The sequence below is a fragment of the Mustela nigripes genome, chromosome 4, assembly GCF_022355385.1.
Source record: "Mustela nigripes isolate SB6536 chromosome 4, MUSNIG.SB6536, whole genome shotgun sequence".
Classification (NCBI taxonomy): Eukaryota; Metazoa; Chordata; class Mammalia; order Carnivora; family Mustelidae; genus Mustela; species Mustela nigripes.
This window is the reverse complement of record NC_081560.1, coordinates 75,828,628-75,849,016: the sequence shown is the minus strand read 5'-3', so window position 1 is coordinate 75,849,016 and position 20,389 is coordinate 75,828,628. Positions and strand designations below refer to the sequence as shown.

The 20,389-nt window shown below is 37.4% G+C and overlaps 1 protein-coding gene across 4 annotated transcripts in view; it reads left to right on the top strand.

The window, feature by feature from the left end:
* Positions 1-20,346, top strand: part of DMTF1 (cyclin D binding myb like transcription factor 1) — a 44,296-nt gene extending 23,950 nt beyond the window's left edge. For 3 of the 4 annotated variants that reach the window (XM_059396932.1, XM_059396930.1, XM_059396931.1), the window contains 11 exons: positions 5,086-5,243; positions 6,387-6,419; positions 7,325-7,434; positions 9,343-9,571; positions 10,814-10,965; positions 12,225-12,434; positions 15,008-15,093; positions 17,359-17,514; positions 18,034-18,408; positions 18,944-19,091; positions 19,271-20,346. In XM_059396932.1, the coding sequence (XP_059252915.1) occupies positions 5,086-5,243; positions 6,387-6,419; positions 7,325-7,434; positions 9,343-9,571; positions 10,814-10,965; positions 12,225-12,434; positions 15,008-15,093; positions 17,359-17,514; positions 18,034-18,408; positions 18,944-19,091; positions 19,271-19,380 (1,767 nt within the window). In that variant the 3' untranslated portion in view covers positions 19,381-20,346. The remainder of the gene's footprint in view (positions 1-5,085; positions 5,244-6,386; positions 6,420-7,324; positions 7,435-9,342; positions 9,572-10,813; positions 10,966-12,224; positions 12,435-15,007; positions 15,094-17,358; positions 17,515-18,033; positions 18,409-18,943; positions 19,092-19,270) is intronic. The other variant, XM_059396933.1, reaches the window with a different exon arrangement.
* The last annotated feature ends 43 nt before the right edge of the window (positions 20,347-20,389 follow it).

Genomic DNA, 20,389 nt, shown 5'->3' with positions numbered 1-20,389 from the left:
AAATTTTTAGTTTAACACAACTTTACTGTGTTAGTCAACACCTGAAATTTAGGCAGATCCTAATAGCTTCTCAGAATCTTAAAGCCCTGTCTTTTCAAGCAGCCTGTAAATTAGTTTATGCTTATATTGTCTAAAGTCTAAGATTCAGGTCTTCTTTGAGTGTATTTACAACATGGGTCTACCCCCTTTTTAAAAAAATGAATAATTTTAGTTCATTTTTCCATTGAGGCTTATATGTGGTTAGCTAAGTCATCCTTTTCATTAAATGTCTCTTGAACATAGTATTTTTGAGGTACTGGAGATATGAATTGCTATAATACACAGTGTTGGCTTTTAAAAGCCAGCAATTCATTTGGGAGTGTTAAAAGCAGGTGAAGAGTAAGGCTTTGTACCATGTGATACATGTTGTGAATTCTGCATGAGATTGGAGAAGGAAGAGTATATTCTTAGGGTTAGGACAGTTATGGAAAATATTTGGAAGAGCAAGGATTTAAGTGGAGTCTTTTTTTTTTTTTTTTTTTAAGATTTTATTTATTTATTTTGACAGAAATCACAAGTAGGCAGAGAGGCAGGCAGGGGCGGGGCTGGGGGAAGCAGGCGCTGAGCAGAGAGTCCAATGGGGGGCCCAATCCCAGGACCCCAAGACCATGACCTGAGCTGAAGGCAGAGGCTTTAACCCACTGAGCCACCCAGGCGCCCCTATTTTTTTTTTTTGAGTGGAGTCTTCAAAGGAAGAGAACTTGGGCTAGAATGGGGCTGGAGGGAGCATGAGCAAATGCTGACCACCAAGGAGTCAAATGAAACTCAGAGCACATTAAATTAGTCCCTTTAACTTGAAACAAGTAATTATCTGGAAACTTGGCTTTGAAGTCCAGTCCAAAGAAGTAGAACTGTCTTACAGAAAATGAGAAAAACTAGTAACTTAGTTGAGTGAGGGATTGGTGGAGTAGATCTGTGCTCTTTTCAAGGGACTTTTTCTAGTAATTTGCTGACCATTCCCTTATTGGAGTTAGCGCATGTTTGAAATACAGACCATCAACATTGTTTGGGAATGGGACGTGTACAGCATTATTTAACCATTCTATTGTTTGATACTTAGGTGGTTGATAAAATTTTTCACTGCTATAAATATATTGGTGTCTAGAATGTCCATATTCCTAAACCTGATTTTAATCTGCATTGTTCCTGAGCTAAGCTCTGTAAACTCTAAGGAGTAAATTAAAAAACTTCAGTTCTTTGTTAATGAATAAAGATCCTTCCCACCAAACTAATATTTTTAGGAGAAACACAAATGCAGTAACCACTAAAAGTGTATGTCCACTGGCCACATAAACTTTTTAGTTAAAGCTTGAAAAATGCTGCAGGTCTATATTAGGGAGTAACAAATGATAAGAACTCTGAACTTTCGGAATTAAGCTGGTTTCTTGTCTAGGGGATTGGAGTTGATGGTTTTCAAGGACCCCTTCAATTCTGAGTAAAGAGCGGGAATGTGACTGATGCGAGATCTTTGAGATCTAAATCTTTTAGACTGATTTGAGATTGCTTGACTGGATGAGATAAGGACTTTGTAAAACTAGAGTGGTGGAAGAATTGGCAGATAAGCAGATGGTCGGTAAGGACACCTGGTGACTGGATGTCAGAGAAGAGGGAAAAGGAGGATTTGGAGTAACTTCAGGGTGTTTTATTTTGGATGCCTGGGAGAAGGAGGAATGGATTGGCAGAGATAGGAAACGTCCAAAAAGGCATACTGATCTTGGAAAAAGATACCTGGTTTGATAGTTGATCATGGTTTTTATTATGTGCTGCTGTTTAAGAACACTGGAGCCATATATATATATATTTTTTTTTTTTTTTTTTAAGATTTTATTTGTTTATTTGACAGAGAGACACAGCGAGAGAGGGAACACAAGCAGGGGGAGTGGGAGAGGGAGAAGCAGGCTTCCCGTGGAGCAGTGAGCCCGATGTGGGGCTCTATCCCAGGATCCTGGGATCATGACCTGAGCTGAAGGCAGCCGCCTAACAACTGAGCCACCCAGGCGCCCCATGTAGAGCCATTTTTAAACCAATTAATTAGACATCAGATAAATGAAAGTATGATACAAGTGGAAAAAAAGACCAGAAGCATTTTCATCTCAGTATATGGTCATCCTGCAACACAGTGCCTTTCATATATTTAGATTTTAAATGTTAGATTTAATTATTTGCAGAACTGGAATAAGAGGATTTTAAATTCTAAAATTTTAGAAACTTGGGGCATCTAGCTGGCTCATTCAGTAGAGTGTGACTCTTGATCTTGCAGTCATGAGTTTAAACCCCACATTGGGTGTAGAGCTGACTAAAAAAAAAGATTAATAGGGGGCGGCTGGGTGGCTCAGTGAGTTAAAGCCTCTGCCTTCTGCTCAGGTCATGATCCCCGTGTGTCCTGGGATGGAGCCCGGCATAGGGCTCTCTGCTCAGCGGGGAGCCTGCTTTCTCCTCTCTCTCTGCCTGCCTTTCTGCCTACTTGTGATCTCTGTCTCTCTGTCAAAATAAATAAATTAAAATCTTTACCCCCCCAAAAAATAAATAAATAATAGAAAAATAAAATGTAGAAACTTTTTCCTGTGAAGTTTTATGCATTTCAAGGAATGTATAAAATGCACATCCGTGTAATTTTACCTCTTTTTGAAATTTATGTAAATAGTTTGATCCTCTGGGTGTTCTATAATTGGCTTCTATTGTTTATTATTTTGCTTTTGTGATCCATACCTGTTAATTTTTTTTTTTATTTAGCTGTATTTCATAATGCCAGTATAGATACTGTAAGTTATCCATGGGCAGTTAATGGTCCTTTGGGGTCTTTCGTTTTTTTGCTATGAATTTAAACAAATTTGATGGGTGTGAATGCTACTTTATTATGGATTTTAATTTGTATTCCTCTGATAACATACTTTTATATGCTTACTGGCCACTTTCTAGGTTTCCTCTTTGAAATTCTTGTTCGTTATTTGATCAGTTTTTTGCAGGGTTATCTTTTTCATTCTCTAGACATTCTTAATGTATGCTGGCTTTTTGTTTATTTGTCTGACAGGTATCTTGTCTCAATTCAGTAGCCTATCTTTTCCTTTTCTGTGGGGGTCATTTGATGAAAAAGAATCTTAATTTCAATATCAAAATCATTTTTTACATTTATATTTTACATGGTTATTTGGAAATCCTTCTCTGCTTCAAGGGCATAAAGATATTGCCCTATATATTGTCACATAAAAGTTCTATAGTTTTGTCTTTCATGTTGATTTTTTTTTTTTCCTAAAGCTCTGAGATAGGGTTTCACTATTGGGTTTTTTTTGTTGGTTTGTTTTGATTTTATTTTTGGTTTTATATGGAAGGCAGTTGTCCCAGCATTGCTATGGAATGTCCGTCTACTTCCAATCTACAGTGTCCATTTTGTTCCAAATCAAGCTTCCACAAATCTTTGTAGGTTTCTAATTTGTTACCAGATTCTGTTTGTTGATACTTGGTACTAGTATAGATGACACTACCTAGAGAAATCACAGCATCTGATAGGGCAAGTCTCTTTATGAATGTCTTGCCCCTTTTTGACCCTTTGCTTAGAATCGAGTTGCAGAGAATGGAAAACTGTTGGAATTTTTATTGGACTGCACTGAATCTGTGCATCAATTTGAGGGTAATTAACATCTTCACAGTATTCCATTTTCCTGTAGAGAACACTGTATACTGTCTGTTGTAGTGGCTTCCTGTTTAATGCCTTTGGTACTTTGTTTTCCTCCATAAAGGACTTGTATAACTTGTCTAAGATTTAGTCCTGTTGCTTTTAATTTTGGTGATACTGTAAATGAGAACTTTTAAACGTTTTTTGATCTTTGTATAGAAATGCAAATAACTTTGTATATTGATTTTGTAATGAGAATTTGCTACTCATTTAAGTTTCTACATATATAACACCTGTAAATGATTTCTCTTTTTCGACCTGTGCTTTTTATATATTTTCTTTTATTAGGTTATCAGCAAATCCAAATTCACTAGGAGTGTAATTATGAATGTTCTATGTTACAAATGTTCTTTCCACATCTATAGCTATTTACACTTTTTCCGTAAATTTAATAATTAATGCTATAATAATATTTTTTTTAATTAACACAAAATTCCTGGAATAAGCTTACCATCTGTATCCATCTGTATTGATTACTGACCTTCTTATACATTGCTGGTGCTCAATATTTTAGGGACTGAGGGATCTGTGTTAGAGAACAAACTTACCTAAAAATTCTTTTCTGAAACTGTCCTTGTCTGGTTTTGCTGTTGAGTTTATAGTAGCCTAATAAAATGAATGAGGAAGTGTTCCCCCTGTTTTTTTATACCCTAGAATAGTTTAAAATCAGAATGATGTTTCTCTTGATTGTTTGGTAGGATTTACCTATGAAGTCATGTGGGCCTGGTATTTGCATTGTGAAAAATTATTAATAACTATTAAATTTTCTTGGTGGTCTGTGCTTATTAGATTTTCTATCTCTTCCTGAGTCTGTTTTGGTAAGTTGACTTTTTCTAGGAGTTTATTCATTTTATGTAAGTTTACAAATTTATGGCCATAGAATTTTCATAATGTTCAACTGTCTAATCTCTGTAGCATCTCTACTTAGGCCCCATTTTTTCATTTCCAGTGTTTTGTCTTTTAGTTTTGCCATAGTTTATCTTTTCATATTTTATTAGTCTTTAAGAGTCTTTTCAAAGTACCATTTTTTAGCATTGTTTATAGTTTCTGTTACTTATTTGATTCCTAATTCTGTTAATTTTATTCTTGTGATTTTCTTCTTTCTTTAGATATTAATTTTTTTATAATTTTAAAAGGTGTTGACACAACATGACTATGAATTTAGTAGTTTATTTTTGGAGCATTTAAGTATCACTTTATTATCTCTTGAAACATTTTAAAGTTTATATTGACTTATTAATGAATTAGCAATACATTATTTTTCTAAATGCCATTGATGATCTTGAAAATAAAAAATCAACTTTTAAAAAGCATAGTATATCCATATGCATTTTATCAGAAATCCCTAAATCAAAGAAATGTAACCCATTTAGGCACGCGGAATAAAAGATGCTACAGAAATCATCTTTGAGATGTCAAAAGACGAAAGAAAAGATTTCTACAGGACTATAGCATGGGGTCTGAACCGGCCTTTGTTTGCAGTTTATAGAAGAGTGCTTCGCATGTATGATGACAGAAACCATGTGGGAAAGTATGAAAACTTGTAATGCTGCATGTTTTCATGTAATTAGGAGAAATATTTAAAGAGCTATCTTTTTTAAAAAATATGAGCAGAATTTTAATTGGGAACAGCTATGAATTACTGTTTGCTGTGTTAATATTTTTTTTCCCCAGGTCCATGTTGTAACTATGGAAATCTCATTATAATAAGGCCTCTTAGAACTTAGAATCTCAATCACCTTATATGTCAGAGTTTAGACTTAGCTATCTTCATTCAAAGTCTGCTATATAATAAAGTCACATTATAATAAAAAATATTATAGTGGGTAAAGATTTAGGAGGTGTGAGGAAAAAACCCCTCTAAATTCATTGGTAACATCATTCCTATTTTTTTATAGTATAGCATTTCCTAGGTTAGTGACCCTTTTTTTATCTTTTTAAATAAAACCAGAATGGAAAATAAATAAATTTCTAAATACAATGCCTGGATTTCTGTTATAGGTAACATTTAGGGGAAGGCATCTTTTTTTTTTTTTTTTCAGTGCAATGATTCTTTGGTGTTACTGACTTTTTTAATTTCCCTTTGGGAATTTTAGGTAGTCATAATATGGCTTATTAGGTACTGCTTTTAAAAAGAACATTGCATTGGCTGTATTGAGTACTTACCCTCTAAAGAAAAAGAGCCTTTACATTGGAGCAAGAGTCTGGGAGGTGTCGATGCTTGGGTAGGGGAAATGAAGAGAAGTTTTTTAAATTTTTTGGTGCCTTGTAACAGTTTACTATAGATTTGCATTTTGGCTCTGGGTTACAGTGTCATACATAAGTCTTTCAGAATAACTACAATATTAGAGGGCCTGAAACCAGTTTTCAAATAAAGGAAGACTTAAAGTGGAATAGGAGCAAATACATTTTAAGTGTTGAATTTTCCTAGAGAAAGATGTACATTGCTCACTTTTATTATAGCTAAAAGTATTTTTTTATAAAAAAGAAGATAGAAGCATCAGTTTTAATTTTTAGTAATTTACTTTGAAGTTGGTTACTTTAAAAATATTATCAGTGTGCTAAGTGACTTAACATTTGGGTCCCTAAGTAAAATTCTGATTTTTATTAAGTTTTTTTTTTTTAACATTCTTTGTTTTAATCGATCTTTTTAAAAATTTCTTTAAATTTCTAGATATACACCTGAAGAAATTGAAAAGCTCAAGGAGTAAGTTAAAAATATTTTTTTCTTTCCCTGAATTTTGATAGTTGGGTTTTAACTTTTTTAATACCTTTGTTTTTTCTAAACTTTTACTTTGAAACTGTCAAGAGATTTTTAGTAGACTGGTGTAATTTAATCCTGCTATTAAGCATGCTTGACCATAAAAAGAAATGTTCAGGTCCATACATCCACAGAGTAGCCACGCCCATAAATTTCGTCTTTTCCTTAGTGAGTTGCTGAATTAAGTGTGTCCTCAGACCACTAGTAAGGGTTACAGAAGAGATTAGATGGCCATTCTTGGTGGCCTGAAGACTAAATACTGGGCTTAGAAACCAGGATCAAAACCAGGGCTGTGCTACATGCTTAGTTTAGAATGGTGACTTAGCAAATGTTGCACTTAATGTCTGGGCGGACTCTTACTTTATGAAGGCAATTTTGCAGGAAAAACAATTCTGCTTTGTTGAGTAGGGCCCTAAAGTATGGGTTGATGGATTGTATGGACCATGGAAAAAATTGAAGGTTGATCCTCTTTATGGTGATAGCAGCTTGGGAAACTTTTTCAGATGTCTGAGAAGAGCTTGTTAGGCGTGCTCAAAGGGAACAATCTGGGGATTGCCTGGGAGATTGTGTCAGTAACCTGAGGGGAAATTTGGTCTTTTTTGAACACATATCCAAGTTACTTATTTCTTCTCTGACCCAGGAAAAAGGCAATTGCTGCCTGTTTTTTTTTCACCCACAGACAACTGTGGACCCCAAAAAAAGGCCACACTTTCAAACTTTGGCTCTCAAAGTATTGCTGCCCACAACTTCCAAACCAGTCAAATGGGAAGAAGAAGAATGAAGAATAAATGATGAAATTAAAAGGGAGAAAACAGTTGAACCCAATGCTGATTGGCAGACTCTTGTTTTAGGCTCCGGATAAAGCATGGCAATGACTGGGCAACAATAGGGGCGGCGCTAGGAAGAAGCGCGTCTTCCGTCAAAGATCGGTGCCGACTGATGAAGGATACTTGCAACACAGGTACTATGAGCGCTGCCGCGGGGCCACTCTTGTCTCCATCAGAGCTTCCCGCCCCTTCTCATACTGCTTTCTCTTCTCTTCCGGAAAGCAATTTGTCATTCGCTTGAGTATTTTCTAGTCTTCCTTTTTCTTCGTGCCTTGTAGGCCCGAGTAAGCCTTCATTTTTCTGCCTTTGTGCGAGGTGACATTGTTCACAGGGACACATTGCCTCCGTTTCAGAGGTTTTAGATGTAGCATGTTTCCATTTTGTAGCAATGCAAAACTGCTCCAGTTGGGAAAGTTTTTATTATTAAGGCTTACATAACAGGAAGTTTTAATTTAAACCCATCTAACTGTTGAGCTTCTGTAAACAACACCTTATCAACTTCATGTTACTAGAAAAACCTTTAGTTCCGGCAGTTCCCAGCTTAAGTTACCTTTCAGTGCTATGGCTCTGTTTTGCTTATTTCAAGCAAGTAAGTATATTTTTCTATAGAAAAAAACTTGTCATTAGTGTTTCAGTCTCTGGTACAGACAACAAATGCCTATTTAACTCTTAGTATATACAGATGCACTGATGATACTGTTAATCCTAACCTCTGTGACCAATAACAGTATTGAGGCTCTGGCACCAGCTCTCACATAACTTTCTGAGCTTGAGTTTCCTCGAAAATGAAGAGGTTAGAATAGGTGATCTGTAGTTCTCATATATGAGAAGGAAAGTAAGATAGTTCCATTTTAGCATTAAAATTTTCTGAAGGAGCCACAGTCTGTGCTCAGTCTTTTAGTAAGAAAAGTGGTTCTCAAGTTAAGCTTAACCTTCCTGGTTGTATGTTTTCCGTTTTCACCTCCCTACCCTGCCAGAGTGGAATCGGGGAATATCTCCTGCTTAATCATTGACTCCACCAGCCCTGTGACCTGCAAGACAGAGAGAACATAAACCCCTCCAACTCTGTCATTCTGTGTTAATGACAGCTTAATGAATGAAACAGGAATAGGAGCTCTAGATAATAGAATTAGGCCCAGAGTTTTTAGGTAAGGCACTGTGAGTACCGTTTGCTGCCATGCTAAAGTAGAAGCAGGACTTTGTCTTGAATATATGGTATCCAGAACTGTGCTTAGCGCATAATAGAAGGTCCAATAGGTATTTGTTGAATGAATGACTCCCTGATGCAAGCACACAGCTCTTTTGAAATTTTCTAACCTTTTTAGCTACTAGTAACAAAATGGAAACAGAAGTGAAAGGAGTTTTAAAAAAAAAAAAAAAAAACACACAAAACTGTTTTTATGCTCAAGTTCCTTAAGAAAAGACCAAGCGGATCATTTGGTATCATTACTGGTTTATGGCTTTGGGAAAACCTGGAGTAAAATCATGTGTGAATACCAGTCTCCGACTTCTGTGCTGTCATAGTTTCTTAGAGTTGGGCTGGTAGGGAAAGGAGATGGTATAAACCTAGTTTCCATTTTACTAAAGTGGGTAGGAGCCCATAGGAGTTGCTCCACTTGTCTCATCATTCATTCCTCTGGTGAGGGATCTCTTAGCCACATCACTTCTGCAGAGCAGGGAATTCTAGACAAGACTAAGGAAAAATTTTGTGAGGTTTTGTGTCCATCTTGCCACCATGAAGCTCTTCCCACTTAGGTTTAGTGCATCTGACAGTGTATAATTCTTTCTAGGTATGTACTGGGTAGTTTTTCTTTCCTTAAGGAGTCAGTCAGTTTTTCATCAGGATTCTGTATTTGCTTTTGTATCAAGAACCTTCCTGGCCTAGTGAAACGTAGTTGTCTTAGTAGATACGTGCAGTGTCCTTCCCCAGAGTCATTCAGAAATAACTTACTGGCGGCGTTCTTGCGTACTTCCCATCAGGGCTGCATCTGATTTGCAAAATAGAAGATAGCAGTAATAGTCTGATGATCTCCTTCTTTCAGGGAAGTGGACAGAAGAAGAGGAAAAGAGACTTGCAGAGGTGGTTCATGAATTGACAAGCACTGAGCCAGGTGACATAGTGACACAGGGCGTGTCATGGGCAGCTGTGGCAGAGCGAGTGGGTACCCGCTCAGAAAAGCAGTGTCGTTCTAAATGGCTCAACTACCTGAACTGGAAACAGAGTGGAGGAACTGAATGGACCAAGGAAGATGAAATCAATCTCATCCTCAGGTTTGTGTCCTAAGTCCTTTAAAAGCTGCTTAATAGCAGTAGGTGGCTTGATTGATGTTTCCTCTTTTGGTTTCCTTAGAGATGCCTAATGTCTGAAAAGCATCCTTTCCATAGAGAATGGGTCCACGGAGGATCCTTCAGACCCTATGCATTTCATATTGAGCTCTTTTGTTTTGTTTTGTGTTTGTTCCTTTTTAGTGGATTTAGTGCTCGTGCAAAGTACCAGATTGAAGGCGTGGAGACTGAAGTCCTCTCTCTCCCCACAGAACAGGTATGGCACAGACAGTGGCATTGCAGCCTGCCACTGTCCACCAATGTGCCTCAGTGCTAGCAGAGGGGCACCGTGTGCAGGGGAAGAGGGCTATTCAGTCTCCATGCCCTTCAATCTTGGGTGACTGTGCTAAGATTGCCAAGCAGGGGGCCCAGGTTACAGTTACCCCACACCTTCACACTGGACCCAGTCAGGCGCTTCCATGTCATACGTATCCAAAAATAGCTTTAAGGTAATAATCCTGAGCTTTTTTTTTTTGACTTTTTTTTTCTTTTAAGTTAGTTAGTACAACCATTCAGTGACTCGAGGCAGAAATACCAGCAAGGACATGTTTGAGACATCAAAGTAATAAAAGCTCCTCCCTCCTGAAAATCAACATCATCATGACAGTTGAAGCTGGAGAACAAATATAGATCACTCGTACCCCAAATCTTGTGGAACTATTAAATTAGTGGTTTTTGTTTTGGTTGCTGCTGGAGTATTGTTTTTGTTTTTATCATTTTATTTTGGGTTTTGTTTTTAATATACTTGTTTCAACTAGTCATCTGCAAATAGCTCATTTCTAAATGTTTTTATTTATTACAGATAGGGAAAAGATCAGATCTAGGAAATAACTTGCTATGGCACACTGTAACACATTACAAAACACTTTTCCACTAACACTGTTCTTACCCTGTTCTAACCTTTAGCTACTCCCTTGCCTTTACAGTGTTTCATTGGCTTCTGACCATTTATAGTCTGGCCCATTCCTTGTACCATTAACAAAAGGCTCTTGATAGTGCTAGGTCATAGCTCCTAGCTGTGGGGGCAGTTCTGCACCCTTGCAGTCCTTTCCCATGCAGTTAACAGTAGCATCTCCATGACATAAGCTGCTGTCCCCTTTATTGCCAGTGCCATCATGTGTAGTCAGGGAAGGGTTCTTCCAGAGAAATAAATTAACATCTAACAGATGTTTATTTTGTAACCTGTAGGATAGCAGAGCTTGATGTAGCTGATGAAAATGACATCAACTGGGATCTGTTAGCGGAGGGATGGAGCAGTGTCCGTTCACCACAATGGCTTCGAAGTAAATGGTGGACCATCAAAAGGCAGATTGCAAATCATAAGGATGTTTCATTCCCTGGTAATGTATTTTTTGCTTCTTAAGTCCTTCCCTTGTCTTACCATATTTACTCCTCAGGACTTAGAGGTCAGACGTTCTTTGCCTCAGCTAAAGAGATATGAATCTTAGTAGATCTTCACTGAAACAGCTCTATTTCTTTGGCTAACTGTCTTTCCTTCCCTTGAGAAGAGTTGATGTGATGTGTAATTCTCAAAGCACCTAAGATGAAAATAGACATATTTACATACATTCTTGTTCTCATACAACTGTGCAGAAAATGATTTTACATATTGTGTACAAAAATGTATTTCTGAAAACTTAGGTTTAAATCAACTTTTAAGTGTTGAAGAACTTCACATAATTGGGTTTGTCATTCAGAGATTTTCTTCGGTGGTTTTATAGTATAAAGACTGTAAATTCATAATTCATTAATGATGTAAATCTAGACATCCTAAGTTGGGTTTGCTTAAAAGTGAGGCACAAGCATGTTTGTCCCTTCATTGCCTGCTTTGCACTCTGGTATGAAACTCGGATGTACAGTTCATTTAATTAAAGGCAGTCAAATTCATGCCCCTTGATATAGTGCTCCAACTTCCATTTCTCCAAAGGAAAATTAAATACTGAAGAACTGTGGCTCTATGAAAATAAGATTTTTTAAAAATTAAGTCCATTATAAATAAATCTAACATTAAAACCAGAAAAGTGAATGAATACTAATGTGACATAAACCCACCCGTATTGCAGTTACCACCTGAGAGGACTGATAGGAGGGGGGCAAGTCTAGATTTGACTTTCCTGCACAAGAATTCAAGGTGGTTACATATTACTGTTTGGAAAAGATGAGCCTGCTACTCTCGAGTTGTGAGTTCAACTCACAGCCAGCTGACTAAGGAAGTAAGCTACTTTGCATTAACAGTATTCTCCCAAAATAACAAGAATTTTATCCTGGAGCCCTAAGACATAACAAAGGTCTTATTTTCATGTTCCTCACAATGGCGCCTTTTTTTTTTTTTTTTTTTTTTTTTTTTAATGTATCTTAGGTGGCAAGAATAACATTGTGTTAGGAATTTTTTAAATTTCTTGTGATGGATAATGTTTCCAGAAATTTCCAGACAGGTTATAGCTTTAAAATATTTTTATTGTTATTTTGCTGAGATCTCACATGCAGTGTGCAGTTATTTATTCCAAATACTTCCCCTCCTTACCCCCACCTCCCCTGCTGCTTAGATGGTGGTCTGTCGGAGAATCAATGTTCTTTTTGTCTACCCATCTCCCTTCAGTCTTAATAAAGGGTCTTAAACAGTTACATGAGAATCAAAAAAACAACCCAACGCTTTTGGAGAATAAATCAGGATCTGGAGTTCCAAACAGTAATTCCAATTCCAGTGTACAGCATGTTCAGATCAGAGTCGCCCGCTTGGAAGACAATACAGCCATCTCTCCAAGCCCCATGACAGCCTTGCAGATTCCAGTCCAAATCACTCATGTCTGTAAGTGTCTATTGGAGACTCCTTGCTCTTGGACCTCTATGATTTGGTAATGGCTCTAATACCTTTCATTCTTCCAGAATGTTGACAGAAATTTGTGCAGTTTGACAGAGGCAGTCTAAGGCATTTTATGTTCATTAGCTTAATTAATATTTGCACAAAAGATGAGTGTGTGACAGAACTTCCCAACCATAATAAACCATTTTAAATCCTCTTACTTTTAGAGTTCACAAAGAATTAATGATTAATAGACTACTACCTAAAATCACTTGGACAAGGAAATAGAGTTCCTAAGGTGGCACATCATTTGTAATAATTAACCAGAGACACACAGATTGGGGGTGGATTTGAAGTCATGTGTAGAAGAAATGAATTTGAGGAGATTGAGATTTTCTTCAAGAAGAGCCAGTTTTCCTTTGGGAACTATTTTATCCTTTTTTTTTTTTAAGCCTCTGATATTTTTTCAGTTTAATGAGATTATGAGAACCGAATAGTTGTTACGGGGAAAGGATTTGATAGTTCTGCCTTTTTTCCCATGACAGAATAACAGAAAAGAAGTGCGAATAAAATCCTCAGAACCAGATGATTCTTCACTTTTTTCTCGTTTCTTTTGTCTACCTAAATGCTCTGCCTATGGAAGGGACATTGCCAAAAGTATACCAACTGCTGTATGTTATTCTCAACCAGGGGATTATTAGCATTTTGAGTATATAACTGATTGTTGGCAGTGCTGTCCTACACACTGCAGGATGCTCAGTGTCCCTTGACTCACCCACAAAATGCCAGTAGTGCTTCCTAATCATTATGGCAAATAAAAAACCCAAGGATTTCCAAAGGTACCCTATGACACCATTTTGAGAATCAGTGGGCTGCCTCTTGGTCATGGTGACACTACATACACCCATATATCCAGTGACTATCAAGGTTACCTTGCAGACCTTTAAAATGATCATGCCTGTCTTAAAATTCTAATTCAAGTTTGGTTATTTGCTTTAGCTTTCTACCAGTGTAATAAAGCATGAAGAACTTTTTTTAGCCCTCTGCTTACTTAACTTTATCACCTGAAGAATTGCAAAAACTGGTCCGATATAAATATGCGAGCTACTGTTGGTTATAGATTGTGCACAGAGATTGTTAGAACTTCCCTTGGCTGTTGGAGTGACTGTACTTACTGGGAATGCAGACACTGGTACCTTAATATTCACAGGATGGTTTTTTAAAAATATGTAGAATAATTTTATTTCTTCCAGCAAGAAATGTTAGTAAGAGTTTTATACCGTATCAGTTATTCTTTGCATTTAGGGTTAAATCTCATATGATTGTTCCTTCCTTTGTTAGGAGTCAGGGACTCACAAACTTTAGAGCCAGAATAGTAAATATAAACATGTTAAACTTTGCCGCCCACATAGGTCTTTGTGGGATTTTCTGGGTTTTAAACAATCCTTAAAAAATGTAAAAACCAAAATAATTAAAAATGTAAAAACCATTCTTAGTCTTTGGCCACAATTTGTCCCTGCTCAGTTTGCTTACCCATGACGAAAATTATTTATCTGGAATCCCTTTAAATTATTCTAGGTTTGATCTTAAGATTCCATCAACTAGAGAAATAGTAACATGAATCAAGTGCACTTTTTTGAAAGGTGTCTCATATCCTTCCCACTGAGAAGTATTTTAAGAATAAACACTACACATTGCAAGATGATTCCAAGTCATTTTTCACATGGATTTATCTAGAGGTGCAGTTGAGATCCCATTTCATCCAGTTACTCTTAATTCCTTATAACCTTGATCGGGTGTGACCAACGCTGTTCAGTCTTCCAAATGTGTCCTTCTGAAATAGGACTACCTTTGTTTTGGGTTTTTTTTTTGTTTGTTTGTTTGTTTGTTTGTTTTAAGATTTTATTTGAGAGAGTGGATGCGCACAAACCAGGGGTGGGAGGGGGTGGATTGCAAAGGGCAGACTCCCTGCTGAGCAGACACTTAACCAGCTGAGCCACCCGGGGGGGGCCCTGGAAATATTTCATGTTTGTGGTTCCTCCTAACGACTACATGAGGTAGGCAGGACAGATAAAGTCTCTGAACACTAACACTAGTAGGTTCAAAGCACGCCATTGGCTCAGGTTTACATGGCCCAAGAGTAATGCTGCTAAACTGAAGCCTGGTGTTTGGGGACTCCTGTTCCAGGAACCTATACTGCTTATCAGAATGTCCAGGAAATTTTATTTTTTTACCAAGTTCCTGTTGACTTGTAAATTAGCCTTAGTGTATTACTCTCACTTCTAATACTAGAAATATTTTGTGATCGCTGTCAAGGGTTAGCAGGTACTGTCTCTGAACAGCTAGTCAATTCTGCCTTTACAGTGCAAAAGCAGCTGTGGAACATAAACAGGTATGGCCATGTTCCTGTAATACTTTTCACAAAAACTGGTAGTGGCTGGATTTGGCTTTGAGCCAGCCCCTAATGGGTGCCATCCCAGATAAGATTGCTTCTCATAAGAAATTTAAATGGTTTCTAGGCAAATTATTCACTATGAGATTATGTGTTTTATTTACTGTTGTCTTTGTTCCTACCACAGCTTCAACAGAGTCCCCTGCTGCTACTGTTGACTCGGAAACAATAACACTAAACAGTGGAACACTACAGGCATTTGAGATTCTTCCAGTGAGTAACACTTCACAAAAGAGAAAGTGGTCATTTTATGCATAAGAAAAACCACTGGTTTTAGCACTGTTATCATATGAACAAATGAACTAAAAACATGATTGGCATTCAGTGCAACTATGCCCATGTTTCTGCGGCCAGATGATTAAATGAGGACATACATCAAGACTTTCCCTTTTTTCTTCCTCTGTATAGGTTTAAACCAATAATGTGCTCTTTTTACATATGAAAAGTGACAGGGCTTAATGAGGAGGGTGCATGTATGCCTTTGTATTGATAAACAAATACTATATATAACCAAAAAGTTTACTGTACTGGCAGCCCTTGGGGATACAGAATTTAAAAGTCCCAGTCCTAAATAGTGTAGCTACTTTACAAAAGAATCTTGAAGTTCCTAGAAAGGTAAAAAAAGTATAGTTAATATCTGTGCCACCAATTCTAATCCAAGGTTTACGTAAATGAAAAGAAAACATGTCTGCATAAACGTGTACATGAATGTTCCTCTTCCTAATAATCAAAAAGTGGAAACCCAAATGGCCATCCACTGACAAATGGGTATATAAAATGTGCTGTCACCATACAATTAAATCAGCAGTAAAAAAGAAAGTACTAATACATGCTCCAAGGGTGAACCTTGAAAATGTTATGCTAAGTGAAACTAGCTACAAAATACCACATAGTGTTTGATTCCCATTTATTTGAAGTGTCTAAAATAGACAAATCCATAGAGACAAAAAGAGGAATGGTTGCCTATGCTAAGAGGTTTGAGGGAGCAAAGGGCCAAGATTGCTAATTTGAAGAAAGGGGGTTTCTCATAGAATAACTTTTTAAGTCCTCAAATGGTAATACCCAGAATTAGCTTATTTTTCAGGAAAAAAATATAAAGTAGGTTTTATTTAAATTATGTCAAGGTTTATTTGCTGTGAAAAACAGGGGGCTGTTAGTACAAAAGTTTATCCTCTGCACAAGTTACATCTCATGAGGATAGCCAGTGTGGCTGAAGGTTCTCTTTTAGAACAACTTTGGAATTTCTGCTAGCAGTTTACTTAACCAAAGCTTCCGCTTCCTAATCCTGTAGTCTCCACATTAGGGATGTATAATAGTCTTTGTCACAGGTTGATAACTTTATTTTGTCACCTCCCCTCTTCCCCCTGGCCAAATAATGTAATACATATATTTAGAGTATGTGTTCAGGTTTTTACTTACTTGGGTCACAAATATTTAAAGATTTCCATCCTAATTTATTAATAAAGGATGATAGTACCTCAGCTTCAAAAAAAAAAAAATCATGAACATTAGAGGAACTTAAGTAAATTAAGATGCATATATATAAAGTATTTACTGTCTGACCACATCTAATTTACTGAAGGTTGTGTTGTAAATGATCAGCTTTTACTTTTATGGAGAGGGAGGAAAGAAACTGAATCTTATTGTGTGCCAGGCGCCATTTACTAATAATTTGTAGTGCCCACAACCGCTTCCCTGAGATAGTTATTTATGCCTGCTTTAGCAATAAGGTTCATTGAGCTGGTCCCAGGAGAGCTGTTGTAACATCAGTACACAGGACCACAGGCTCTAGGATTTCAACATCACCCTTTAAGTGCAAATACCTTCCCTTTGGGATAGTAGGATAAACTGAACTCAAATTATCAAATGTAGAAGCTTATGGCGATGAAGGGCTTATTGGCATTGAATAGTTCTGTTACAGTTCTGTGAAACATAATAAGATAAATGTATTGTCCGTCAAATACTTTTTGTCATTCACAACACTAATTACTATCTCTATACATTTCTCCTTAGTAGAAGAAGTATTTCGTAAAATTTTACTATGAAAAAAATCTTTTCAGCGCTGCTGTAGTAGTAACTTTTCAAAAATGGAGAGAGTGGCAGTTCTTTATGTTCTAGGTAGACATGAAGGAAGACTGTGTGTGAGTTACTGCACTGGACACAGTGGCTTATGCTACCATGTCTTGGTGCCTTGAAATAAATGGCTAAGACAGTACCACAGAAATACATGGGAGTGAAGGGCAGGATCAAGGTCTGGCCTTGCCTCTCTGTTAAATCTCTAAGACAAATATAAGGACGTAGGACAAGTCAATATTATACTCTTCATTTTATTACTTGAGGGCACCTTCAGGATTGGGAAGTACATTTGTGCCAAGTATATTAAAGACCCCATTTTGGATATAAACCTAGACTTAATAAATAAGCTTATTTACTCAGTCTGTTGCACCTGTGTCATTCTTAATTTTTTTTTTCCTTTAGTCTTTCCATTTACAGCCCACTGGCACTCCAGGTACCTACCTACTTCAGACAAGCTCAAGCCAAGGCCTTCCCCTCACTCTGACGGCTAGTCCCACAGTAACCCTGACAGCTGCTGCTCCTGCTTCTCCTGAACAGATCATTGTCCACGCTTTATCCGTATGTTACGTCAATTCCTTAATTTTTCTAGTTTCTGTAGAGAAGACTGTATGATGTCACAGAAGCTTTTTGTTTTTAATACCATGAGAGAACCCAGATGCCTTCAATAATAATAGGTCTAGGGGGAAAATGATTATGTTCTCTGTTTAAGTGTTTACCTACATGTAGGGACCAGGACTAATTGATAACAGAGTTTAAGAACCAGAACTAATGTAGTCCATGTATTTAAACAATTTCTCCTACTGCTGTTGTCTCAGGAACATAGTTTTACACCATCACTCTGCCTTCACTGAGGCATAACCCTTAATCCCATGTGTCTCCTTCCATGAGATGGAATGATGGGGATGAGGGGTCCTAGAAAAACAGTGGTAAGAACACTGCAGTTCCAGAGGTAAGAGAATAGGGGAGGGGACAGTAGGGTATCACCTGTAAATTATAAATGATAATTGTCGCTTATAACTAAAGTCTGGTAGGGATTTTCTCATTTTGCCACTGATCGTTTTCTTTGACATTTTATAGCCAGAACATTTGTTGAACACAAGTGACAACGTCACAGTGCAATGTCACACACCACGAGTCATCATTCAGACCGTTGCCACAGAGGACATCTCTTCTTCCATATCCCAAGCAGAACTGACAGTAGATAGTGATATTCACTCATCTGATTTTCCTGAGCCTCCAGATGCCCTAGAAGCAGACACTTTCCCAGATGAAATTCATCAGCCTAAGATAACTGTAGAGCCATCATTTAATGATGCTCATGTATCCAAATTCAGTGACCAAAATAGCACAGAACTGATGAATAGTGTTATGGTCAGAACAGAAGAAATCTCTGACACCGACCTGAAACAAGAGGAGTCGTCTTCTCCTTTAGCCCGTGCTTATGTTACTGAGGTAAGTTGCAATTAAGGGAACAGCCTTCTTGCTTGAGCCTTAAACCTTCAGTTTGGAAAAAGCCTAGCAATAATTTATGGGGTGGGGGGAGAGAGGGTCTCCATTAACTTCCTTTTTCCTCTGGACACAAAATCAAATGCATATTCCACCTGTGACCTCACAAGTATGAGATAGCTGTGTTGCACCACAGCCTTAGCACCAAAACTTTTCCCCCATACCCTTCCAAAAGATTGAGAACTGTTTGTTGGGACCTATGGAACCATTTTCAGGAGAGTGGTTCATAGTAGGTCTTTGTGGTACAGGTTAGTAACCTTCCTTAATAACCTTCCAGCATAACAGCATTGTTCTTCTACATTCAGGCTTCTGTTAAGTTCTGTCTTGTGCATTTTTCAGCTTTAATTTTCTTTTCTTTATTAAATGGGATAATGTTTGAATATGAAGTCCTTTTAAAGCTAAATGTGTGTGGAATCTTTGAAGAAAACTAAGAAATAGGAGTCAGATGTCTTTTTTTTTTTTTTTAATTGCCACTGTTTAGGATCTAGAGTCTCCTACCATAGAAGAACAAGTTGATCAAACCACCATAGATGATGAAACCATCCTTATCGTTCCTTCACCACATGGCTTCATCCAGGCATCTGATGTTATAGATACTGAATCTGTCTTGCCTTTGACAACACTAACAGGTACTATAATAGAATTCCATCATGTGCCTGATAAATCTTAAGGGGAACATCAGGCTACTTGATCCAACAATAACTGGTCATCTTGTTAGATTTTTGTACTTTGATAGGGTACTTACTATACCTTCTTGAGATGCATTAGAGAATACATGTAAACTTACTGAACACTTAACTCATTACAGATCCCATACTCCAACATCATCGAGAAGAATCAAATATCATTGGATCATCTTTGGGCAGTCCTGTTTCAGAAGACTCAAAGGATGTTGAGGATTTGGTCAACTGTCATTAGGTAATTCTTCAGAGACAGGTAGCTCAGGCAGAGAAGCCACACTGTTAATTACAACATCTCCAAAGAAATAGGAGCAGCACCCAAGAGGCTTAATTCACCATTCCTTTGGCTTTTAAACAGCTTCAGTGCTTAAAGCCACATATATGTTGCTGCTATGACTTTTACCTCCTTAAACTATACCATCTGAGGTCTAGTCTTAGGACAGTGTGTAGATGAACTGAGTATGGAAGTCTTAACTGCATAGATCCCTGTGATTCATGTTAACTGTCAGCAGGGAATTTCATTCACTTCAGCTACTGAGAAAAGTTTACAGTCACCAAAGCTTATCTACTCTGTTTTAAAAGCAGTCATATTCATCTCTAAACACCAGACATGGCTCTATCCAGTCTCAAGTAGGCCTGTTCATATTTCAGAAACGTCCCATCGACATGGCATAGAGCTTACCAGTGACACTCAAAATGTTAAGTATCGTTAGTTTAAAAGGTGACCAGCATCCCATACAGAGACCTAGGTGGGGACTGTGTGGCCGTTACTGTTGGTTTACCCATTGCTGGCAGTGGGAGCTGATTCAGGCTGGGTACACAAAGAAGCATTACAAGATTTAAGAACATTCACTACAGGTTTTTATGACTTAGAAAGGGCATATGGAAGAGAATAGCAACACAGCTCACCAGAAGATAAGTCAGAACCCACTGTTGTCAGTTTACAAAGTTAGCACTTTGAAGTATAATTAAACTAAATGGGACAGGAAGGTTGCCTACCCTATACTATGACTCTTAGATGTTTTGCTATACAAATTACCCAGGAAACAGTTGAGGGAAGGTATTCAGAGTCTGCCCCTCACTTTAGTGCATTAGCTGGTGGGGTGCGACATAACTTCTCCCTCTCAGGCAATTTAAAAAACAAACAAACAAAATTTGCTTCGGTTATAAAAGGAAAGAAATCAAGAGTCATTCCTGTATTAGAGAAGGTAAAGCCAAAATTAGCCTCTAGGGTTTTAATGAACATG